The sequence below is a fragment of the Podarcis tiliguerta genome (assembly GCF_965153285.1).
Source record: "Podarcis tiliguerta genome assembly, chromosome: 4".
Classification (NCBI taxonomy): Eukaryota; Metazoa; Chordata; class Lepidosauria; order Squamata; family Lacertidae; genus Podarcis; species Podarcis tiliguerta.
In genome coordinates, this window is record NC_139537.1 from 15,950,837 (window position 1) to 15,972,119 (window position 21,283).

At 45.8% G+C, this 21,283-nt stretch overlaps 1 protein-coding gene and 1 long non-coding RNA gene across 4 annotated transcripts in view; one reads left to right on the plus strand and one right to left on the minus strand.

The window, feature by feature from the left end:
- DEUP1 (deuterosome assembly protein 1) overlaps positions 1-21,082 on the plus strand; it is a 63,712-nt gene extending 42,630 nt beyond the window's left edge. For all 3 annotated transcript variants that reach the window (XM_083436502.1, XM_083436503.1, XM_083436504.1), the window contains 3 exons: positions 3,076-3,275; positions 14,872-15,148; positions 20,663-21,082. In XM_083436502.1, the coding sequence (XP_083292628.1) occupies positions 3,076-3,275; positions 14,872-15,148; positions 20,663-20,836 (651 nt within the window). In that variant the 3' untranslated portion in view covers positions 20,837-21,082. The remainder of the gene's footprint in view (positions 1-3,075; positions 3,276-14,871; positions 15,149-20,662) is intronic.
- Positions 133-14,865, minus strand: LOC310675877. The gene is made up of 2 exons (XR_014510273.1): positions 14,306-14,865; positions 133-1,083 (listed from the first exon to the last, which is right to left on the minus strand). It is a non-coding gene; the product is annotated as an uncharacterized lncRNA (long non-coding RNA).
- Positions 21,083-21,283: the final 201 nt, after the last annotated feature.

Genomic DNA, 21,283 nt, shown 5'->3' on the forward strand with positions numbered 1-21,283 from the left:
TTGAGCAGGGTCAGTCCCTTTGCCTGCAGCCTAAGACCACACCATGCTGAAGTGTTTGTGTCTGAGTGTAGCGTACCTGAATCAGCTTTCAAAGAGAGGGTGGGGAAATCAAGGGCATATAGCACACCAAGCAACTGCTAAATCACATAAGTTGTTTATATTTATAATCTGGTTGGGCCTCTTTGGGAAGTAACAGCAGAATGGCCACTGATCTTGTCAATCAAAACTTGCTTTTATTTTCCATTCCGCCCACAGGGAATCACTCGCGCAGTGTCTAAGCTTGAGGATATTACATGAATCTTTTACACTTGATAGTTTTTATGCTGATTACTTCTTGTCTTTTTCGAAAACACAAAGCATCTTGATATTGAAACAAGAATTTAGTTTGTTGGAATGCTGCACTCCAGAGTGGTGTGTTTAATTAACAAATCTGAGCTGTTCAAGGCCTCCATTTAAAGTTTTTGAAACGTCTGCTAAACTTCCCAACCCCCTTTGCAAATTGTTGTTGTTGTTTAGTCGTTTAGTTGTGTCTGACTCTTCGCGACCCCATGGACCAGAGCACACTAGGTCCTCCTGTCTTCCACTGCCTCCCGCAGTTTGGTCAAACTCATGCTGGTAGCTTTGAGAACACTGTCCAACCATCTCGTCCTCTGCTGTCCCCTTCTCCTTGTGCTCTCCATCTTTCCCAACATCAGCGTCTTTTCCAGGGAGTCTTCTCTTCTCATGAGGTGGCCAAAGTATTGGAGCCTCAGCTTCACGATCTGTCCTTCCAGTGAGCACTCAGGGCTGATTTCCTTCAGAATGGAGAGGTTTGATCTTCTTGCAGTCCATGGGACTCTCAAGAGTCTCCTCCAGCACCAGAATTCAAAAGCATCCATTCTTCGGCGATCAGCCTTCTTTATGGTCCAGCTCTCACTTCCATACATCACTACTGGGAAAACCATAGCTTTATCTATACGGGCCTTTGTCGGCAAGGTGATGTCTCTGCTTTTTAAGATGCTGTCTAGGTTTGTCATTGCTTTTCTCCCAAGAAGCAGGTGTCTTTTAATTTCGTGACTGCTGTCGCTATCTGCAGTGAATCATCTGCAAATAGAATCATAGAATCATAAATAGAATCATACAATTTTGTATGATGATGATGATTAGTAGTAATAACAAAAACAAAATTGGTTAATTCAATTTCTTAAGCACTGCTGGCGCATCCTCTAGACCAGGGGTCAGCAACCTAAGGCCCATGGGCCAGAAGCAGCCCACGGAGGTCGTTTGAGCGGCCTACAAGCCGCCCCTGAACCAAGCCAGCCGCTCGCGTGCTGTGCTAAACCAGCGCAGCGCGGCGCAGGAACTTGCTTCCACGGCACCAGAAATTGCATGTGCACAGACGCAGGCACTGGATATCACATCTGTGCATGTGCAGGCGCCGCAAATTGTGGGCACGCGCACAATCCGGCCCACAGAGGGATCTCCGTGGGACCGATCCGGTCCAGGAAAGATAAACCTTGCTGACCCCTGCTCTAGACAACTTACAGTAAAATGTTAAAAAAACAATCCAGCATGAAAGAGCCATTATTTGACAAAAACAGTGGAACAAGAAAAACGACTAAGCCCAAGTTATCCCCATCCACATAGGAACATAACTGGGGTATCAGCTTCAGCTGGTAAAAGACGCTCCATGATATATTGGATGTAGCTGATGGGAAATGGAGTCCAGCAATATATGGAGGGCCACAGCTTCTACCTCTCTGATAAATCAAGGGGGAAATATGGGAATAAACCCTTGTCTCCACCATCAAGTGCTTTTCAACCTGGAAAAGAAATGCAGACTCAAAGCCCGCTGGCATTCATGTCTCCCTTTTTTTATCTGCCATTCAATAAAAGCCCCAGTGATCAGATAAACCTGCAAAGATGTTTTATCTGAAGAACTGTTTTTGTTAAGGAATGCAAAAACCCACAAGCCTATTACGAGAGAGACTTCAGGTCTGAAGTAAATGGGATGGAGGCTGTAATCCTAAACATACTTTCTAAACTCTAGAGAGCGAGTTCCATCAAGCTCCAACTTCTGAATAAACATCCTTAGGATTGTGCTGTAAATCAGCTTAGAGTCAAGTATTCCAGTTTAAGTGTATGGTGAATTAGGCTGTTTATACGAAGTGCTTGAAGTTCAGATCCAGCACAGTTGAATGATAATGGAGTGTGTGAGAGCAAAATTTGAGCTTTCCCCCTCTTTTAACTCCCACTGAGGTGTGAAGAGTTCATTGCATTACAAAATAAATATATATGTGTATATTTTATATCCCATCCCATGAAAAACCATCTCCCCTTGTAGTTCTTAGTGTCACTGCAAATCTATGATTTAACTTGGTAGCAACTAAGCAAATTAAACATTTTGTAAAAGTCCCATTGCTTTTTAATGGAAGAGGAAAGTTTGTGTGTGAGAGTTTGCTCTGTTTTAATCAGTGGGATCATGTCTCCTGTTTCCTTAATAAACCGCCTCCAAAATATTTAACATGGCATTGGTTATGCTTTTTAGTCAGCACTTTTAAGGCAATTTTTCTCATTGACATGAGGATATTGCAATTTTATACATAAAGGTTTTGAAGGAATTATGTAGTTACAACTTCAGCATTTTTCTACAATTCTCCCTTTCCGGAAGCATAACTTGAGGGAGCGTTATAATGAAAATATTTACAACTCTGGCAGCTAAGGATGTCTTCAGTGTCTCTTTAAGACTTCTGAGGCAAGCAGTTCAAATGTGTTGAGTGATTTGAAAAAAAGAAAATGAAAACGCAGTTTGCAGGGTTCATTGAGCAATTGTAATATGGTGCTTTTTTTGTGTTACACAGGCTATTATCCTTTCTACCCATTTGTCTTGTTTGCTGTTTCTAGAGGCGGTTCTGTGAGGGTTATCATTTACAATAAATGCTGTATGATTACATATGGTAAATAAGCGGTGAAAATATTGCCCCGTGCCTTTTTCTTTGTTGAATTGTGTGAATTCAATTATGATGAAGTTGTAAACAAACTGATCTTTTTTTAAAAAAAAAAAAGAAACATAAAACAAAACAATTCCTTCAACAGATGATAGATTTGTCCAAGAAAGAACACACGGCCCATTCCGATTACATCGATAAGCTGGAGCGCGAGAGTGGGATGTTACGCAATGACCTTGCAAAATTGCCAAAGGACAAAGAAATGCCTTTGCGAGCCAACCCCATTATGTACTTTGGAAGAAATTGTGCCAAGCAGACGGCAGTAAAAGTGGAAGAGAAAGAAGAGAGGTAGGTGCATGACTGTACACAAATAACTGCACTTTGTCTCTCCGAAGCTATTCTTTTTTCTTCTCTGACGTCTTCAAGGCGAGTGAAGGGGAATTGCTCTGTGATTGACAAGGTGCCTTGCTGGCCGAACGGTCAACCTGGTCAACGCTCTCTTTCCAATAACAGCTAAACCAGGGGTCAGCAAACTTTTTCAGCAGGGGGCCACTCCACTGTCCCTCAGACCTTGTGGGGGGCCGGACTATATTTTGGGGAGGGGAAATGAATGAATTCCTATACCCCACAAATAACCCAGAGGTGCATTTTAAATAAAAGCACACATTCTACTCATGTAAAAACAGGCTGATTCCTGGACCGTCCACGGGTTGGATTTAAAAGGCGATTGGGCCGGATCCGGCCCCCGGGCCTTAGTTTGCCTACCCATGAGCTAAACCATATGCCTCTAGCTTGCAAGCAGCGGTTTAGCATCAGCATCAGCAGCCTGGATCCTAGCATTTAAGACACAGTTCTCCTTTGCAGCTGTAAAACTGAGGAGGGTGGGAAGGTGCTAGCTTTGCTAAGCACAAGGACTGTCAGGGACTACAAGGAAGTGGGCACAGTATGCCCTAGGATACTGGAGTCAGGCTTGGCATGTGTGTCACCTGCCCACACTTGGATAATTTGTGAAAAGTGGAAAGAAATGTCAGTCTCTCAACATTCCATGCCACACAGTTCTTAACAGCGTTTTGTACTGAATATTTCTGTGCTCTGCAATTAAGGAATGTTGTTTCAATATGCGATCACAGTGGAAAGACACTAACACAGACACAGGCGGAAGAATTTACTGCTGTCACTCAGTATGGAGGCATGGTGGTGGGAATTACCGGAGGTCAAGTTGATATTAAAGAAGAAGCACACTTGACATTTACTGTTAGTAGTAATAATTTGGAAAGTCCTCTTGGACTTTTCATGGGAAAAGGAAATGAGTGGTTTTGAGACGCTTTGATTTAAAGGAAATATCGCTTAACAGAAAGCAGAGAAGATGGATGTCATCGTGAACTGAATGTCTTAAATACCTTTTTCTTATGAAATGGAAAATCAGAAGTCCTTTTTATTTTTCTTTATTGTTCTTTTTCCCTTTCCTTTTTCTTCTCTTATTTCCTTTCTTCTTCCTGCTCATTCTCTATTCTCTTATCATGAAAAACTTTAATAAAAGATTTCAACGTGCAAAAATATTTTTGAGCCCTGCCGTCTTCTGCAGTTCTTCTTTGGAAATGGAGAGTTGGGAAACAATTCTTTCACCAAGGGATAGGACATCTCAGGAGGGAAAGGGAGTCCCTCCACAATCTGTAGAACGCCTGTTATGGCGAGGTGTTACAATGACTGTCCAAGAGCCTTGTGGTTTATGTGGCTGTTTTCCATCCCTCCCTCATCCCCGCTGCTTTGGAGATAGCAGCGTATTGAAAGTGAGCTTGACCCTATTTGCTCTTCTCTAATGACACTTCAGGACACTGTAGTTTATTGAGAGCCTCTGTCTAACAGTGCATTTGCAATTATATCCGTTATAGCAGGGAGCAAGCCAGGCAAGCTGAGCACACTGCTATCCTTCATACGTTAACCAAGGGAGCAGGACATTCCACAACAGTCGGGGGACAATTATAATGTGATCGTAATGGGTTACATGACCTGAAAGAAAATGCATCTTTGATGGGATTGCTCGGCCCTAGACCTCTGCCAAGGAAAAACGGGGAGCCTTGCCCCTCTTGAACGGCTCTCCGTTAATGGGTTTCTTTCAAGGCAGAAAAAGGGTGACAAGGACCCACCTCTAGACCATCATTCTGGTCTCACAGTGACCAAGCACACGGTGGTAGGAAGCTCACTGTGATGGCCTGGGAATCGGATTCAGAGGCTGAACCTGAGGAATCCCAGCCTGCACAGGAGTCCCCGCCTCCAGAACCAGCTGAGCCGGGGCAGGGGCTTGAACCTGAAGGGCCCTCACCTGTGCCGGATCCTCAGGAGCAGACACCAGCTGAATCTGCTCTGGCTCCGGAGGTGACCGAGGACCCATTGCCTGTAGGTGCTCCACTCTCAGCCCCGTCAGGGGAAAGTGAGGTTGCCTCTGGGTCCAGTAACCTTCCAGCATCTCCTGAGCTGCAGAGGCTCAGGGCAGAGAGGTGGAGGGAACTATGTTCTCGCAGGAGGAGTGCTTGCCTCCAGGCCAGGAGAGGCGAGTCACCTGTGGGCCGGGACCACCCTATGCCTCGGGGCAGATAAAAGCAAGCCAGTCACAGGTTGCGGGAGCAACATTGTTGGTAGCCTGTTCCTGCCTGCACCCTGTCCTGCTCTTCTGCCAGAGCTCCTGACCTCACCCGACTCCTTGCCTTGGACCCCGCTTCTGCCTTGACGGACAGCCTCCATGCCACACCCTCGACCTCGGACTGGACTTGGACCACGCCGCACGGTAATCCCCCGGACCAGCACACTCACAAGCAGCACGTGAGCACAATTGCCCTCTCCCAGTTGTTAAACTGCATACAATTGCCCCATCAGCTGTTAAACAGAAACATACTGTCTCTGACGTCCAGCACCAAGGTCTACCAAGCTTGCATGTTGAGCATGCTGCTTTATTGTAGTGAGTCATCAGCAACTTGCAACCTCCAGGACTGACACCTTAATGCCTTCCGCTTGCGCCACATCAGGAAGATTTTGGGCATCACATGGCAGGACAGAGTCTCAAACAAAGATGTGCTCACATTCCCAGCATGTTCGCACTCCTGGCTCCGTGACGTCTACGCTGGCTTGGTCGGGTCCACAGAATGGAAGGTGGCAGGATCCCCAGGGACGGGGAGCTGGCTTCAGCCACCAGACCAATTCTGGTGTTTCCAAGATGTCTACAAATGCGACATGAAGGCTGGCAGCATCACCCGTGGGAATCCTTTGCAGGTGACCGCGGTGCCTGGAGACAGGTTGTTCATCCGTAGCAGTGACCAGAGGCGGAATGGCTGCTGGGAGGAGTGCAGAGAGAAGAAACACCACGGTGCATCTGCAGCATCACAGCCAGATACCTCCAGCTGCCCCAGCTGCAACAAAACATGTCTCTCCCATATTGGTCTCTACAGCCACAGCAGGCGCTGAAACCTTCCAACAGTTGGACTTCACCCCCAATGGCACACTCCATCATTTTCTCCCATGCCAGTTGGTTGCCAACAGCACTGTCTCTGAGGCTGGCGATCTTGATTCATAGCCATAGACAACTTTGCCTAATCTCATTTTCAAGCCATCCAAGCTGGTAGCCTTCACTGCATCTTGTGATAGCCAATGCCATAGTTTACTGTATGAAGGCGGGCTGCTTCTTTTTCTGCCCTGGATCCTCCAACCTTTTGCTTCGTTGGATGACCCCAGATTCTAGCATTTTCTAACACGGTGCATATTTCTTTATTATGCCTCTGTCATGTCTCCTCCCCTCTTACTTGCTTTTTCTCAAAACTAAAAAAGCCCAAACAAAATAAAAAAAAATCCTTCCAGTAGCACCTTAGAGACCAACAAAGTTTGTTATTGGTATGAGCTTTCGTGTGCATGCACACTTCTTCAGATACCACGAAAGCTCATACCAATAACAAACGTAGTTGGTCTCTAAGCCTCCGTGATCACTGCAGATGGTGACAGCAGCCGCAAAATTAAAAGACGCCTGCTTCTTGGGAGAAAAGCAATGACAAACCTAGACAGCATCTTAAAAAGCAGAGACATCACCTTGTCAACAAAGGTCCGTATAGTTAAAGCTATGGTTTTCCCAGTAGTGAGGTATGGAAGTGAGAGCTGGACCATAAAGAAAGCTGATCGCCAAAGAATTGATGCTTTTGAATTATGGTGCTGGAGGAGACTCTTGAGAGTTCCATGGACTGCAAGAAGATCAAACCTATCCATTCTGAAGGAAATCAGCCCTGAGTGCTCACTGGAAGGACAGATCGTGAAGCTGAGGCTCCAATACTTTGGCCACCTCAGGAGAAGAGAAGACTCCCTGGAAAAGACCCTGCTGTTGGAAAAGATGGAGGGCACAAGGAGAAGGGGATGGCAGAGGATGAGATGGTTGGACAGTGTTCTCGAAGCTACCAGCGTGAGTTTGACCAAACTGCAGGATGCAGTGGAAGACAGGAGTGCCTGGCGTGCTCTGGTCCATGGGGTCACGAAGAGTCGGACACGACTAAACGACTAAACAACAACAAAGGTGTTACTGGAAGGATTTTTTTTATTTTGTTTTGACTACGGCAGACCAACTCGGCTACCTACCTGTAACTAAAAAAGCCCAGTTATTACTACCTTTTTTCCCCTCACAGAGGAATTGCTCTAGCCCTCATCCTGAAGCACTCACCCTGATTTATTTGCAGGGAGATTAGACAATGTTGGCTGTTTAATGAGAACTCGGGTCTGATTTGTTGGCGGAGGCTAGATGGCGTTGCATCAAAACATCTCCTTTCCAGAGCATTTTCTCATCACTTTCCTTATCTCAAAAAAGGACTGATCTTTTAGCTATGCAAGGCATCCCAACTACAATTGCACAACCTGAACCTGCCAATGCGTGACTGAATCCCACCCGGAAACTGTGACAGACTGGAAGCGCCCAGAGTAAATTCCATGACAATCACATCAGTACTGCCCTACACGCTATTATCAGTTTCATGGCTCCATCAGAATTGGAAACGTAATCTATACAGCAACTAGTTAATAATGGAAGCACACCGCTGAGGTCTAGCCATAGACTTGTAGATGAGTGAGAAATTGGCATATATATTAACCGAGCTATGAAGCTTATATGATAACTCCTGATGAAACACATGGGCGTGTGTGTTTTATTCCTATTAAATTGCCTTGGGTTGTCTTAAACACCTGCTATTTCTTGCTTTTAGGCATCTTGCTAGGATTTCTTCGAAATAATAACCAATTTACCTTACCTCTGCATTCTGCATAAACAAGCTTCGCCCCCTTGTAAACCTCAGAGGTCTGGCGTGGGAATTTATTTATTTTTATTTATCTGTGTAGCAATAATTTCTAACTGTTATTGAATTTGGCACAAGGCTCACATGGAAGCTTTCCTGATTCTGAAAACATTTAATGGAAAACCCTTTTCTTCTTCTTCCACAATGCAGCCGTACCTTGGATCTCGAAAGACTTGCGAGTCAATCGTTTTGGGTCCCAAACGCTGCAAACCCAGAAGTGATTGTTCCGGTTTGCAAACGTTCTTTAGAACCCGAACGTCCGACACAGCTTACATGGCTTCCGATTGGCTGCAGAAGCTTCCTGCAGCCAATCGGAAGCCACACCTTGGTTTCCGAACCGTTTCAAAAGTTGGATTCCGTTCGACTTCCAAGGTACGACTGTACTAATTTTCCATTTGTATATGGCAGAAACAGGGAGCATCTACCCATTGGGGAAAACTACCAACACTACAGGCATTAGAACCACAGTTGCACGTCTTGGCTTATTGATAAAATGTGGATAGTTGCTCCTCTATAGTTTTTTACCTCTATAGTTTTTCTTCTCTGTGTTCTGATTGGCCCACTGTCGGCTGCAGTGATGAACAAGAATGGGACAGATTTCAGCTTCTCTCACTTCCTAAGCACATTACTTTCCTCATACAATCCTGGGAACTATAGTTCAGGATGCTGGGTATTGTAGCTCTGTGTAGGATAAATTACAGCTCTCGGGATTCTTTGGGGGAAGTTGCGTTCTTCGTCCCAGCCTGGGATGAAGGAGATCAACTTTGTCTGGGATTTGTGAATCTTATTGAAGCTCAAGCTTTTTCTTAGTTCATTAAGCGTATTTCTTAAGAGGTTACCTCAAAAAGAATATTGTATGCGTTATTGCAGATTCTCTAAAATTGAATTGCAAGATGAGAAAGAACAGATATTTTACGATTTCCTTAGTCTCATGTTGTGGGATAGCCAGCCTCATATAACCAACATGTCTAGTTAGTGCATAAAGGGGTTAATGCCATAGAGCAGGCTGTCCTGCCAGGCCACTTTGTAATCAAGCCTACTTTTGTATTGTCTACCTGAGATGCTCAGCGTGTGGAGAGGTTTGAGCTGGTTGTTCCCTGATTCTCTTGAGTTCCTATACCAATGATCTAGAAACTTACACCATTTTGTAACTAAGCTAAGTTCTACTGTCTGCACAGCTTTTCGGAAGTGCATGAACCTGACCTTTGAAGCCTTTGTAAGTAAACCCATTTTTAACTTACCAAACGTGTTGTCTTTTCCTATGCTGGGAGAAGGTAGAAACTTTGGAAAGAAACTTTTAAGGGGACCTTTTGGAACTCACTTGGAGGGGCACATATTTTAAAGGTCTAGCAGCCTACACAGTGGTACCTCGGGTTAAGAACTTAATTCGTTCTGGAGGTCCGTTCTTAACCTGAAACTGTTCTTAACCTGAAGCACCACTTTAGCTAATGGGGCCTCCCGCTGCCACTGCACCACCGCTGCACGATTTCTTTTCTCATCCTGAAGCAAAGTTCTTAACCCAAGGTACTATTTCTGAGTTAGTGGAGTCCGTAACCTGAAGCGTCTGTAACCTGAAGCGTACGTAACCCAAGGTACTACTGTATTTCTACGCTTTGCTTTGCTGCATGTCTTCTGGTTTTTTATTCTCTGCTGGGGTTGTCCTTGGATCTTGGCATCTGGAAATTCTCTTTTCTATACAGTGGTACCCCGCAAGACGAATGCCTCGGAAGACGAAAAACTCGCTAGACGAAAGGGTTTTTCATTTTCTGAGGTGCTTCGCAAGACGGATTTTCCTAAGGGCTTGCTTCGCTAGACAAAACGGCCCTGTCATGGCGATGGTCACTGCACGCACGCACGCACGCTCGCTTCCCCGTTCCTCCAGCACCCTCCCACCTTCCGGCTGACAACTCCTCCGGCTCCCTCCGACCTTCCAGCTGACCTTCCGGCTGCCTCGCGCCGCTGCCCACCCCCCTCGCCGCTCCCCTCAGGAGCCGTTGCCGCCAGCAGCCAGCGTTGCAGCTGGAGTGGCGCTCCTGACCCCCGCCGCCCTCCAGCAGCCGCGTCGTGCGGTGGCCACAAGGAGCGGGTGAGTCCGAGGTACCGGCTGCGGCAGCTGTCCTGCTTCTCCCCGCCCCTCTCCGCCGTTGTTAGTGTTTAAATGCAGTGGTGCTTCGCAAGACGAAAAAACTCACACAACAAAAAAACTCGCGGAACAAATTAATTTCGTCTTGCGAGGCACCACTTTATTTTCCCCCACCAACAGATCTTGAATACTGGATCTGCAGTCAGAGCCATATATCTAAGGTTATCCAGCCCAGAACTATGTACGATATTTCAGAAGAGGTCTTTGGTGCTAAGTCAGGTGCTTCCAAATCTTGGAAATAGACATAACCTTTTGTGCCATAGCCACATAAACTTTTGGATGGGACGGTCCATCAGCAAAAGGATTTCCCCTAGTGCAACAGAACTCCCGCTGCCCTGCTTCTCAGCACTACTTTGGATACAACCTTTTGTAATATATTATCTTGATTCTCCCCCTTGCTTTTCATTTTACAAGCCACAGAGAATATGTTAATACTGTCTAATAAAAAAAAAAAATATTAAGCGAGGGCCAGAGAAACCAGTGTGAGATGTAAACTGCTCAGCAGGAGATTATTTTAATAAGCATCTTAGACTACACCTGCCATCTATCATCTCTTTCTCTCCTCCCAGTTTCAGTTTTTTAAAGTTTCATTAAAAGTGTTTCAATGCTTTTTTGTGATTTTTAGTGCTCCCCATTGAGTTGACATGAAAAGCTGCAGCATTTCAGATGGTACTGAATAAATTAATATCACATTAAACTCATACGCGCCATGAAAGAGCAGTGCAATATATAACAATGTCCTGAGCTCAATAGAAAGAAATAATTTGTAAATATATCTCTGGCTCTTTCATTTTTAGCCAGTCACCCACTCAATTACCTTAAATGTTTCATAAATACTGACACACACATTTTAAAAATAATCCTGAATTGCTCACTTAAAGCGAAGGAGGAAGGTATGAAGTTTGGATAAGATGAAATATTTTAAATGGTAAGAAGAAGAGAAATTCATTCTAGTTTGGCTTTTACGGCAAAGCTGTTTGCTCTTTCCAAAACAATATGCAAACTGAAAGACAGCTGTGCATTGAAATTCACATTTTCCCTAAATTTTGTAGTGTAGTTCTCTAACCAAATAAGATGTAGGAAATTGTGCATATTATGGGGAAGTATGCATCAAAATGCATATATTTGTAAAGGCAACATATAAAAATGAATTATTCTAGGGAAAACTGCTTGCAAAAATGTTCATGTTAGGAAAAATCACACTGATTTTTTTAAAATTAAAACAAGAAAGGCAGAGGACCAAAATTTCGCAGGGGAAGGAGTAAAAAGAAAATGTAACCTGACTGCAATTCTGGGAGGTAGACATATCTCAATATGTGAAATGCCTGAGAATTTGTACTGCGGCCATGTGAGACATGAGTGTTCATTGGACAGGCAATTCTGTCAATGCAATTCTGGGCTGCATCAATAGGAGTATAGCATCTAGATCAAGGGAAGTAATAGTGCCACTGTATTCTGCTCTGGTCAGACCTCACCTGGAGTACTGTGTCCAGTTCTGGGCACCACAGTTCAAGAACCACACTGACAAACTGGAACGTGTCCAGTGGAGGGCCACCAAAATGGTCAAAGGCCTGGAAACGATGCCTTATGAGGAACGGCTAAGGGAGCTGGGCATGTTTAGCCTGGAGAAGAGGAGGTTAAGGGGTGATATGATAGCCATGTTCAAATATATGAAGGGATGTCACATGGAGGAGGGAGAAAGGTTGTTTTCTGCTGCTCCAGAGAAGCGGACACGGAGCAATGGATCCAAACTACAAGAAAGAAGATTCCACCTAAACATTAGGAGGAACTTCCTGACAGTAAGAGCTGTTCGACAGTGGAATTTGCTGCCAGGGAGTGTGGTGGAGTCTCCTTCTTTGGAGGTCTTTAAGCAGAGGCTTGACAACCATATGTCAGGAGTGCTCTGATGGTGTTTCCTGCTTGGCAGGGGGTTGGACTCGATGGCCCTTGTGGTCTCTTCCAACTCTATGATTCTAGGCCCTGAGTCTGAGATGCACCAGAGAGATGGGCTCAGTTGAGGACCTGTAAACCCATAAAAACTTCCAGAGATTGCTGATTCCTGGGGGGGGGGGGGGTCCATTGGCTTTGCAGTTTCCCCCAATAATCCATCTGAGCCTTGCTACCCTACAGATCTGCTGCTGCTGTCGAACTCCAGTGATTTCTCTCCTTCCAAAGTTGCTTGAATTCCTAGCACTCATTCCTTTCTCGCACAACACCCTCTCTGCCCATTGATGGGACTTGTCAGAGCAACACAAATGGTTACTTGTCTTCCAAATCCAAGCTGAAGCCCAGCTGAAATCTTTCCAGAATTCCTTTACCTTTGCTTGAACATCCCATGGATGACCCCACCTGTACCTGGTCCTCAGAATTTGTGCAGCAAAACTGCCCTACCTCGAACATCTCCCAAGAGGCTACTAATTCCTTGTCCTTTGCAAAAGAGGGCCAGGCTGATGGGTAGACAGAAATGTATATGCTAAGATCGCTTACCTCGATCGTGCAACACCATTCTCTGATCTGGGGGTAGCAAAATCTTAACCCCCATCGTTCAGCCCGGACACTGAGATCCAGCGCCAAGGGCATTCTGGCGGTTCCCTCACTGCGACAAGTGAGGTTACAGGGAACCAGACAGAGGGCCTTCTTGGTAGTGGCGCCCGCCCTGTGGAAGCCCTCCCTTCAGATGTGAAGGAAATAAGCAGCTATCTTCTTTTTAAAAGACATCTGAAGGCAGCCCTGTTTCGGGAAGTTTTTAATATTTAATTCTGTATTGTTTTAACACTTGATTGGAAGCCGCCCAGAGTGGCTGGGGAAACTCAGCCAGATGGGCGGGGTATAAATAATATATTATTATTATTATTATTATTATTATTATTATTATTATTATTATGTATTAACAACTGGTTGTCAGAATGGGCAAGGATTTCCTATGTGGACTATGGACCTCTTGGTTATTCCATAGACTATTGTGAGTTACGTAAAGTTTCAGTGGTTGACTTTGGGAGCGTGATGTGATGAGAATAAGGTGCCACAACTGGGTTGTTGGTAGCGCACACAATCCAGACTTAATTGTTAAAACCACAGCAGCGATCGCTAGGCAGATATGAATATGGATTGATTTAATGCGGATGTCAAGTCCATATAGTTTATCCACAAATTGTGGTGCCTGAACATGAAAATTCATACATAGTTTTAAACATCTGCCAGAAATCCTAGTATCTAGGTTCTGGTTTTGTAAATCAGGAAAGGCACCAATATTTCTCCCAAAAGCCTCAGTTATATTATCAAACATCAAAAGAAGCAGACAAATCAAGCTATTGTTGCTAGCTTATTTTGACTCTAGGGTATATTTTATTTTATTGCGGACATAAACCATGTTTTTCTATTTTAATTTGCTGTTCTGTTTCCATGGCAATTATGCCAAGGAATGAAGGGTAAAAGGATATCTTTGAGATAGTAAAAATAGAAAACATGTGGTGAGGTTTTTTGGGGGAAATGAGTTGGTAATTGGCAATTTCCAGATGCCATGCTAATGTCTTTGTGCTGTTTATGTTTATGCATCTTGGTAACATTTGCCCAGTGGAAAGCAAAAATAATAAAAAATAAAAATTGAGTCATTGCTAGTAACTTCACAATTGTTTCCTTCAGTTTGTAGCTGTATAGAATCAGAAGTGTGTAATCTCCAAGAAAGCCTCAGTGTGAGATTTGGCAGCAGGCATTACTGAAGGCTATCACTAACTATGGAGGGGGGAGAAATTGAATTTGGTTCACATTTAAAGCCAAATCAAATGTGCATGTTCTTAAACAGTGTAAGAACCGAAGCACAGCCTTTATAATAACTGTTCTGGTATTTCCCCCTTATTCCCTCATAAAATATAAGACATGACACAGTCTTCTACAAAAGTATAAAAAGGTTTACTCACATATCATTCTGTTCACAATCGGATCCCAGAAGGTGGACTTAGCTTAGAAAAGTAACATACACCTAGAATCTATCTCATAAGAAGACAGTCCCTTTATCCTCTTGGCTGGAGCCAAGAGAGCATCTTTGGCTAAGCAGATGTTGCTTCTTCTATGCATGTAGTGAAAGAGAGAGAGATTGCTGCCCTGCCCTGTGCTTTTGTCATTACCTGCACAGGTGAGGCCACGCCCACCTCTAGTCACATGCAGAGGAAGTCTGTTCCAGCCCAGAAGGAAACAGGAAGTTTACCTGCTGGCTGGACAAACATCCCTCCCCATGTGTAAACATGTTCACTCTAGGAATGTTGTACTTGACTGTTCTGGTGTTTCACATCCCACACAAATTTGGCAAAAGTCAAGCCAAATTTCAAAGTTGAATGTTTCTTCTGCCCTCCAGCCCGAAAAGGAGACCTCACTCTGGAGTCCTGTAAAGCCACATTCCATGGGACATTTTGGAAAAGACTGTTTCATGTCAGCAACTATTTCCTGGCAGTAAACCAGCTTGTAAACCTTTTAATTTGTCTTTTAGACCTGCGCAGAACGAAAGCGAATGGGCACCACAACCTGCAGCTTACGAAAACTTCGGGCACTACAGAACGCAGATTCCTTCCTGGCAGGGCCAAGGCGACATTGACAGCTGCACGCTGCCTCTTCAAAGACCAAGCAGAACCCGAGAACCCACAGCAGATGGCCGGTCTCCATCACCCCAAGAGGCGTATCCAGCACGTTACAGCAGCTGCCTCCCTGAAAAGAATAAGTCTGAGACGTTACTGAGCCAAATCTATGTTGCAGATGAAATCCGGATGGTAAGGATCTCCAGATCTTGTTTTGTAAGAGGAAAACTGGGTTGCATCCACAACTTGGGCGAGCGGAAGGTTGCTGTGCGATCGAGATTCTCGCCATTCTAGACGGTCCTCTGAAAAGTCTGTCCTGAGGATCTTCAGGAAAAGTTTGAAGGGAGCAGGGTAGATATGGGAATGAATCGGACTCAGGCAGCTTGTGCAAAGAAAAGATCCCTCATTTTCCTAGATTCAGGCAGATGGCATGGGCAGCTCAGAAGGGTCCTCGCAAAAATGCATGCAAAGCTTAAAGCCCACTGTGACTATGCGGGAGACAGATAGAAGAAAAGGAAATCTGAATTGGCCCTGCAATGTAGCTTGGCCAATTGCAGCTAGGAGCAGCTAGGAGCTAGGTAGTCAGAGATCTAAAAAAAGAAGAAGTGTAGACTTGCACACGATGGCCAGCTTCCGTTTTGACTTGAAATGTTCATTTGGGGCTTCTCAGAAGTGCGTATAATAATAATAATTATAATAATTTGTTATTTATACCCCGCCCATCTGGCTGAGTCTCCCCAGCCACTCTAGGTGGCTTCCAATCAAATGTTAAAAACAGTACAGCATTAAATATTAAAAACTTCCCTAAACAGGGCTGCCTTCAGATGTCTTTTAAAGATAGGATAGCTGCTTATTTCCCTCACATCTGAAGGGAGGGTGTTCCAGAGGGTGGGCACCACTACTGAGAAGGCCCTCTGTCTGGTTCCCTGTAACCTCACTTCTCACAATGAGGGAATCGCCAGAAGGCCCTCGGTGCTGGACCTCAGTGTCCAGGCTGAACGATGGGGGTGGAGACGCTCCTTCAGGTATACAGGACCGAGGCCGTTTAGGGCTTTAAAGGTCAGCACCAACACTTTTAATTGTGCTCAGAAACGTACTGGGAGCCAATGCAGATCTCTCAGGACCTGTGTTATATGGTCTCGGCGGCCACTCCCAGTCATCAGTCTAGCTGCCGCATTCTGGATTAATTGCAGTTTCCGGGTTACCTTCAAAGGTAGCCCCACATAAAGCGCATTGCAGTAGTCCAAGTGGGAGATAACTAGAGCATGCACCACTCTGGCAAGACAGTCCGCGGGCAGGTAGGGTCTTAGCCTGCATACCAGGTGAAGCTGGTAGACATCCGCCCTGGGCACAGAATTAACCTGCGCCTCCATGGACAGCTGTGAGACCAAAATGACTCCCAGGTTTGGTCCTTCAGGGGCACAGTTACCCTGTTCAGGACCAGGGAGTCCCTTATACCCGCCCGCCCCCTGTGCCCCCAAAACAGTACTTCTGTCTTGTCAGGATTTAACCTCAATCTGTTAGCCACCATCCATCCTCCAACCGCCTCCAGACACTCACACAGGACCATCACCGCCTTCACTGGTTCTGATTTAAAGGAGAGGTAGAGCTGGGTGTCATCTGCATACTGATGAACACCCAGCCCATGAACACATAAAGGCAAGAAGCGGGCAGGGGGTACGCTGGCCTGCAATGGCGCCCACCTGAGAGGTGCTGGAACTGCACTCCAGCGTCCTCTGGCTGAAAATAAGCTCTGCACCCCATCCAGGTGGGTTATTGCAGCATAAGACAAGGTCAGCTGCTATTGCACATTGGCTTCAGCCATCTTGCCCATCTGTGCTACAGATCCTTGGGAGCTGCTTGATCCTCGGAGTTCTGGCACCACAGACATTGAGGCTGAATCCAGTGCAAAACTACCGCCCCGCATCACGGTCCTAATCGCCGGCACGTCTCAGCCCCCAACCTTGCAGGACTTTTATTTCCACAAGCACCTGGGAATTAAAAGCAGGTAGAATTCGTGTGGTGGGTGCAGGGATATAAGCTTTAATTGATTTAATTGGCAGGTGAAGGTTTAGTCACAAACCAGATTTGCATCACCCCTTCGGCTACTCTGACTCCTTCCTTGCTTTGCCAAATTTGATTTGAAATAAACAAACTTAGTACACAAAACTGTTGGAATGATAACGATGATGATGTTCAGTTTTAAAAACCGCATCTTTCATAATGCTGATGCCACTTGAATTTGAACCCTGAGCCAATTGTGGGGGTGGGCAGGGGAGAGGAAAGCCCCATTCCACTAGTGGGACTTCCTGGCCTGGCTCCTCCTTGTGCAACTATTTTGTTGAATCCAGCCTTATGAATGGAAGCCCCTTCAAGCTGTTCTGAAGTCTCACAAATATATTCGCTTCCCTTGGTCTCCGGATCACTCTCAACAAAAGTATTTTGTTGGAAGAGGGGTCAAGTGCTATGAAAAATCTTGTGTGGTGATGAACCCGTAATAGGGCATCACTTGATGCTGCAATCAAAAAACAATTAATATGTGTGTGTGAACAAGCACTTAGCTTCAAAACCTTTGAAACAGCGCACAAGGTATGAACAAGATTCTTGAAGAAGTGCGGGGCGTCCTGTGTCTACTTGACCCTCACTTTGTGAAAACAGCTCAGTGATGAACACTTCCCTTCGAGAAGGCTTCCTTCCTTTGGTACGGAAGTAAAGTGTAGTGTAGCTTTTATTGGAAATAATAGGAACGCTCTGACATGAACTGTTACCTGTTGGCAAAGTGTGTGTGTGTTTTGCAACTTAGTTCTGGGTAAAACCGATTATCAGGGACTCTTCCTTTCTGGCTTTGGACTGCAATTGTTTTGGTTACCCTTGTCGATGACTTGTCCTGGGACAGAGGGAGTGTGACCCTGTTGATTCTCCTGGCCATCTCAGTGGAGTTTAGTCACCATTAACTGTGGTGCATTTCTGGGATGCCTTGGCAGGTGTGGCTATTAGGAGCACCATCTCGAGTCGGCTCTGCTCAGTCCTGTGAGGTAGGACCCACAGGTCCCACTAGGTAGGACCCACTAGGACTTTGCTGCTCTTTCCTTTGGCTTGCGGCCTCTGGAGTTTTCCTCTTTTCTTCCCATGCTGCTTAGCAGCTGTTCAGAGATTTGGCTGCGTATGTAAATGATACCCAGCTCAGTCATTTCCTTCTGAACACGGGGAGGTAATGGAGCCCTTAAATGCTGTCTGTCAGCCGCAAAGGACTGGATGGGACAGAACAAATTGAAACTTAATCCAGACAAGCTGGAAATGCTGTTGGTGGATGGATGATCTGACTCAGAGTTAGGTGTGCAGCCTGTTTGGTCTCTTGTCCTCCATTATACTTTCGACAAGAAGACAGGTCCTTTATTAAATACACAAGTGCCAAGGCCGTCTTATCCATAGAGGCTAGTGGCGCAGGGTGCCAGGGCACCACATTCTGGGGGGTGCCAGTGGAAGAGGCGGAGGGTGGACGCAGTGCCTCCCTGCATCAGCTCGCTGCCCTCGCCCACCTCCGCCATGCAGCGTCGCGCCCGGAGCCTCCATCTGCTATGGCCACCATGGCACAAAGCGGCCAGCTGAGCTGGGAGCCGCCGCGTCCAGCCTCCGCCTCTTCCCCACAGGAGGAGCTGCCCTCCAGCCCCGCAAAGCTGGGCACATCGCTGGCAGCGCCGTCCTCCATAAAAAAGGTTGGCAACTCTGGGAAACCGGGCCGGGGGGGAGGGCACAGGAGGGCTCTTTGCACCACAGCGCTGGATATGCTTAAGATGGCCCTGACAAGTGCCTAATTAAATTCTATCTAGCAAGGAGATAGAGAAACCTGGCAGTGAATGACACCCTCGGCAGCCATCTTTTCCTGCTCCCAGGAGGTGTCTGCCATCTCCTCACCACCAGCCTATACAAAAAGGAGTCAAGCTGACCATCTTGACCTGAGAGATGATTGGCAGGACATGGCCACGTGTCAATCAAGACCCACCTAGCTCAGGGGCTCTTTAGAAAGTTACTCTTTCGAGGCAGTTCTCGTTCCTCTTGATCCCGTCTAACCTGCAACTGATTTCTGAAGCTGCTAGGACCAGAGGTGACCGTGTGTTTAGCAATGTTAGTTTGGACCAAGTGATGTGTTAGTTAGGCCTATAATGTTTTATTTCAAGTTTGAGCCACACCCTTGCTATTTCTTCCCCCTCTTTCTATTTACACATCCTCCTTTTGAATAAATTGCTTAAATCGGCTTTCTGGGCTGTACTGGCCTCAGGGGCTGGCCATGTGGTTTAGGCTGCCGGGTCTGCGCTGCTGGGAGAGCGGAGTGTAGATGGGCTGAAGTTGCCAAACCAGAGGTTTGGATTCTGCTGCTTGTTCCCCTACTCTTGAGGAGATCAGGTGGCAGCGGCGGCAGCAGCAGAGGGAGGACAAACCCTCGGTGCTAGTGGGTTAACCTACAGGGTTAGCTGACCTGCCTTTTTAGGATGTGATTTCACTGCTCCTAAAATATCAGGATCACAGCTTTGGGAGTACTCCTTGATGCGGCTGCATGTGCAGCTGGCATCAGTGGTGAGAGGTAAAATTTCCCCAAGGGCTGCCTCTTTTGATATGTTCCTCCCCACACACACCTTTCAAAAATCCAAGGCCTTGCTCCAGATCGCTTGGATAAATGAGGTTCAGCATACACCTGCTGCCTTTTTGACGGTGGCCTACTTTGTGGAATGCCCTCTCCTGGGAAACTGATCTGTCCCAAGCATGTCATTCTTTTACGGATCTGGCCCAAATGTGATTGTTCCAGGAGGATTTTAGTCGATTGATCTCTTAGCTATGCTATTTTAGTGCTGTACCTCCATGCTTGCTATTTTGTGATACAGGATTATTATTTTTAATGGGCGTGTTTTTATGTGGTAAAGGTAAAGGGACCCCTGACCATTAGATCCAGTTGTGGCCGACTCTGGGGTTGCGACGTTCATCTCGCTTTATTGGCCAAGGGAGCCGGCTTCCGGGTCATGTGGCCAGCATGACCAAGCCGCTTCTGGTGAACCAGAGCAGCGCACGGGAACACCGTTTACCTTCCCGCCGGAGCGGTACCTATTTATCTACTTCCACTTTGATGTGCTTTCGAACGGCTAGTTTGGCAGGAGCAGGGACCGAGCAACGGGAGCTCACCCCGTAGCGGGGATTCGAACCACCGACCTTCTGATCAGCAAGTCCTAGGCTCTGTGGTTTAACCCGCGTACATGACCCTTTATACTCTAAGCCGCATTAAGTTAGCTTATGAAAAAAATGGTGATGCATATGGTTTTAAGACAAATGCAGAGATTGGATACCTCTTTGGAATAAGAAACACATAGATCAAGACTTAAAATTTAAGATGTGAAACGAGGCAGAGTTTCAGTAATGTTAAAATACTGGTGTTCATGCGTTTTTATAGTAAGGAACCTTAAATTAGGGATCCGTCCCAGCATGGTTATTGTAGTTTTTCTTCTTCCAATTTGATGGCAGTGGCGTCCCGATATAGACACGGACTTATCCCAGCGGGATGTAATACCACTGGCTGAGCTAAGTACTCTGTGGAACAGAAGGTGCAAAAGAAGGAGAGATTGTTTCACCAGTGCAGTATTGTCAGTGTGCAAGCTAATAAGAAAAGCTGGCTAATTATACCCCGTCCTAATTGTGCCAATTCTTTGTGTCGTTCAGGCTTCCCCAGAGACTCCATTTCCTGCAACGGTGACAGAGAAATTCCTACAAGAGGAGGAGAAGCGAGCGAGAGATTTTGAGCAGGTTTTAAACTCTCACATTGAAGAGCTGCAAAGGCAGTCGGAGAACACCATAAAGAAATACACCGCTTTCAAGCAAAGCAGGCACAGATGAGCCTGGAAAACAAGAAAAACGAAGTGACAATCCCAGAATAAATAATCAGCTGCTGCTTTATAAAAGGGGGAAAGGGGGAAAAGAATTGCCTTTATGCAAAGAAGTGTTTGTAATGTGAGATTTTGTATATACTTCGACTATGGATTTCATTTCAACATGAATTTGGAATATTGTGTATTGCAGAGTGTATGAGATCTAAAAAAAAGAAACCTGGAAATTAAATATGAAAACTTTTTAACCTTTAAATGCATACCAGATGTCCATATTGTTACAGAAAAATCTAGGTGTGAGGCTGCTCAGTCACCCAGCTCATCGGGCAGAGCCCGCGGGTCTCTGCGGAATAAAGGAAGGATTCCAGCCACCAACCAGCAAATAGCTGTAGACCAAAGTTTATTCCGCAATAGGTTCAAAGAGGAAATTTGAACCCCGAGGATGGGGTGACAAAGA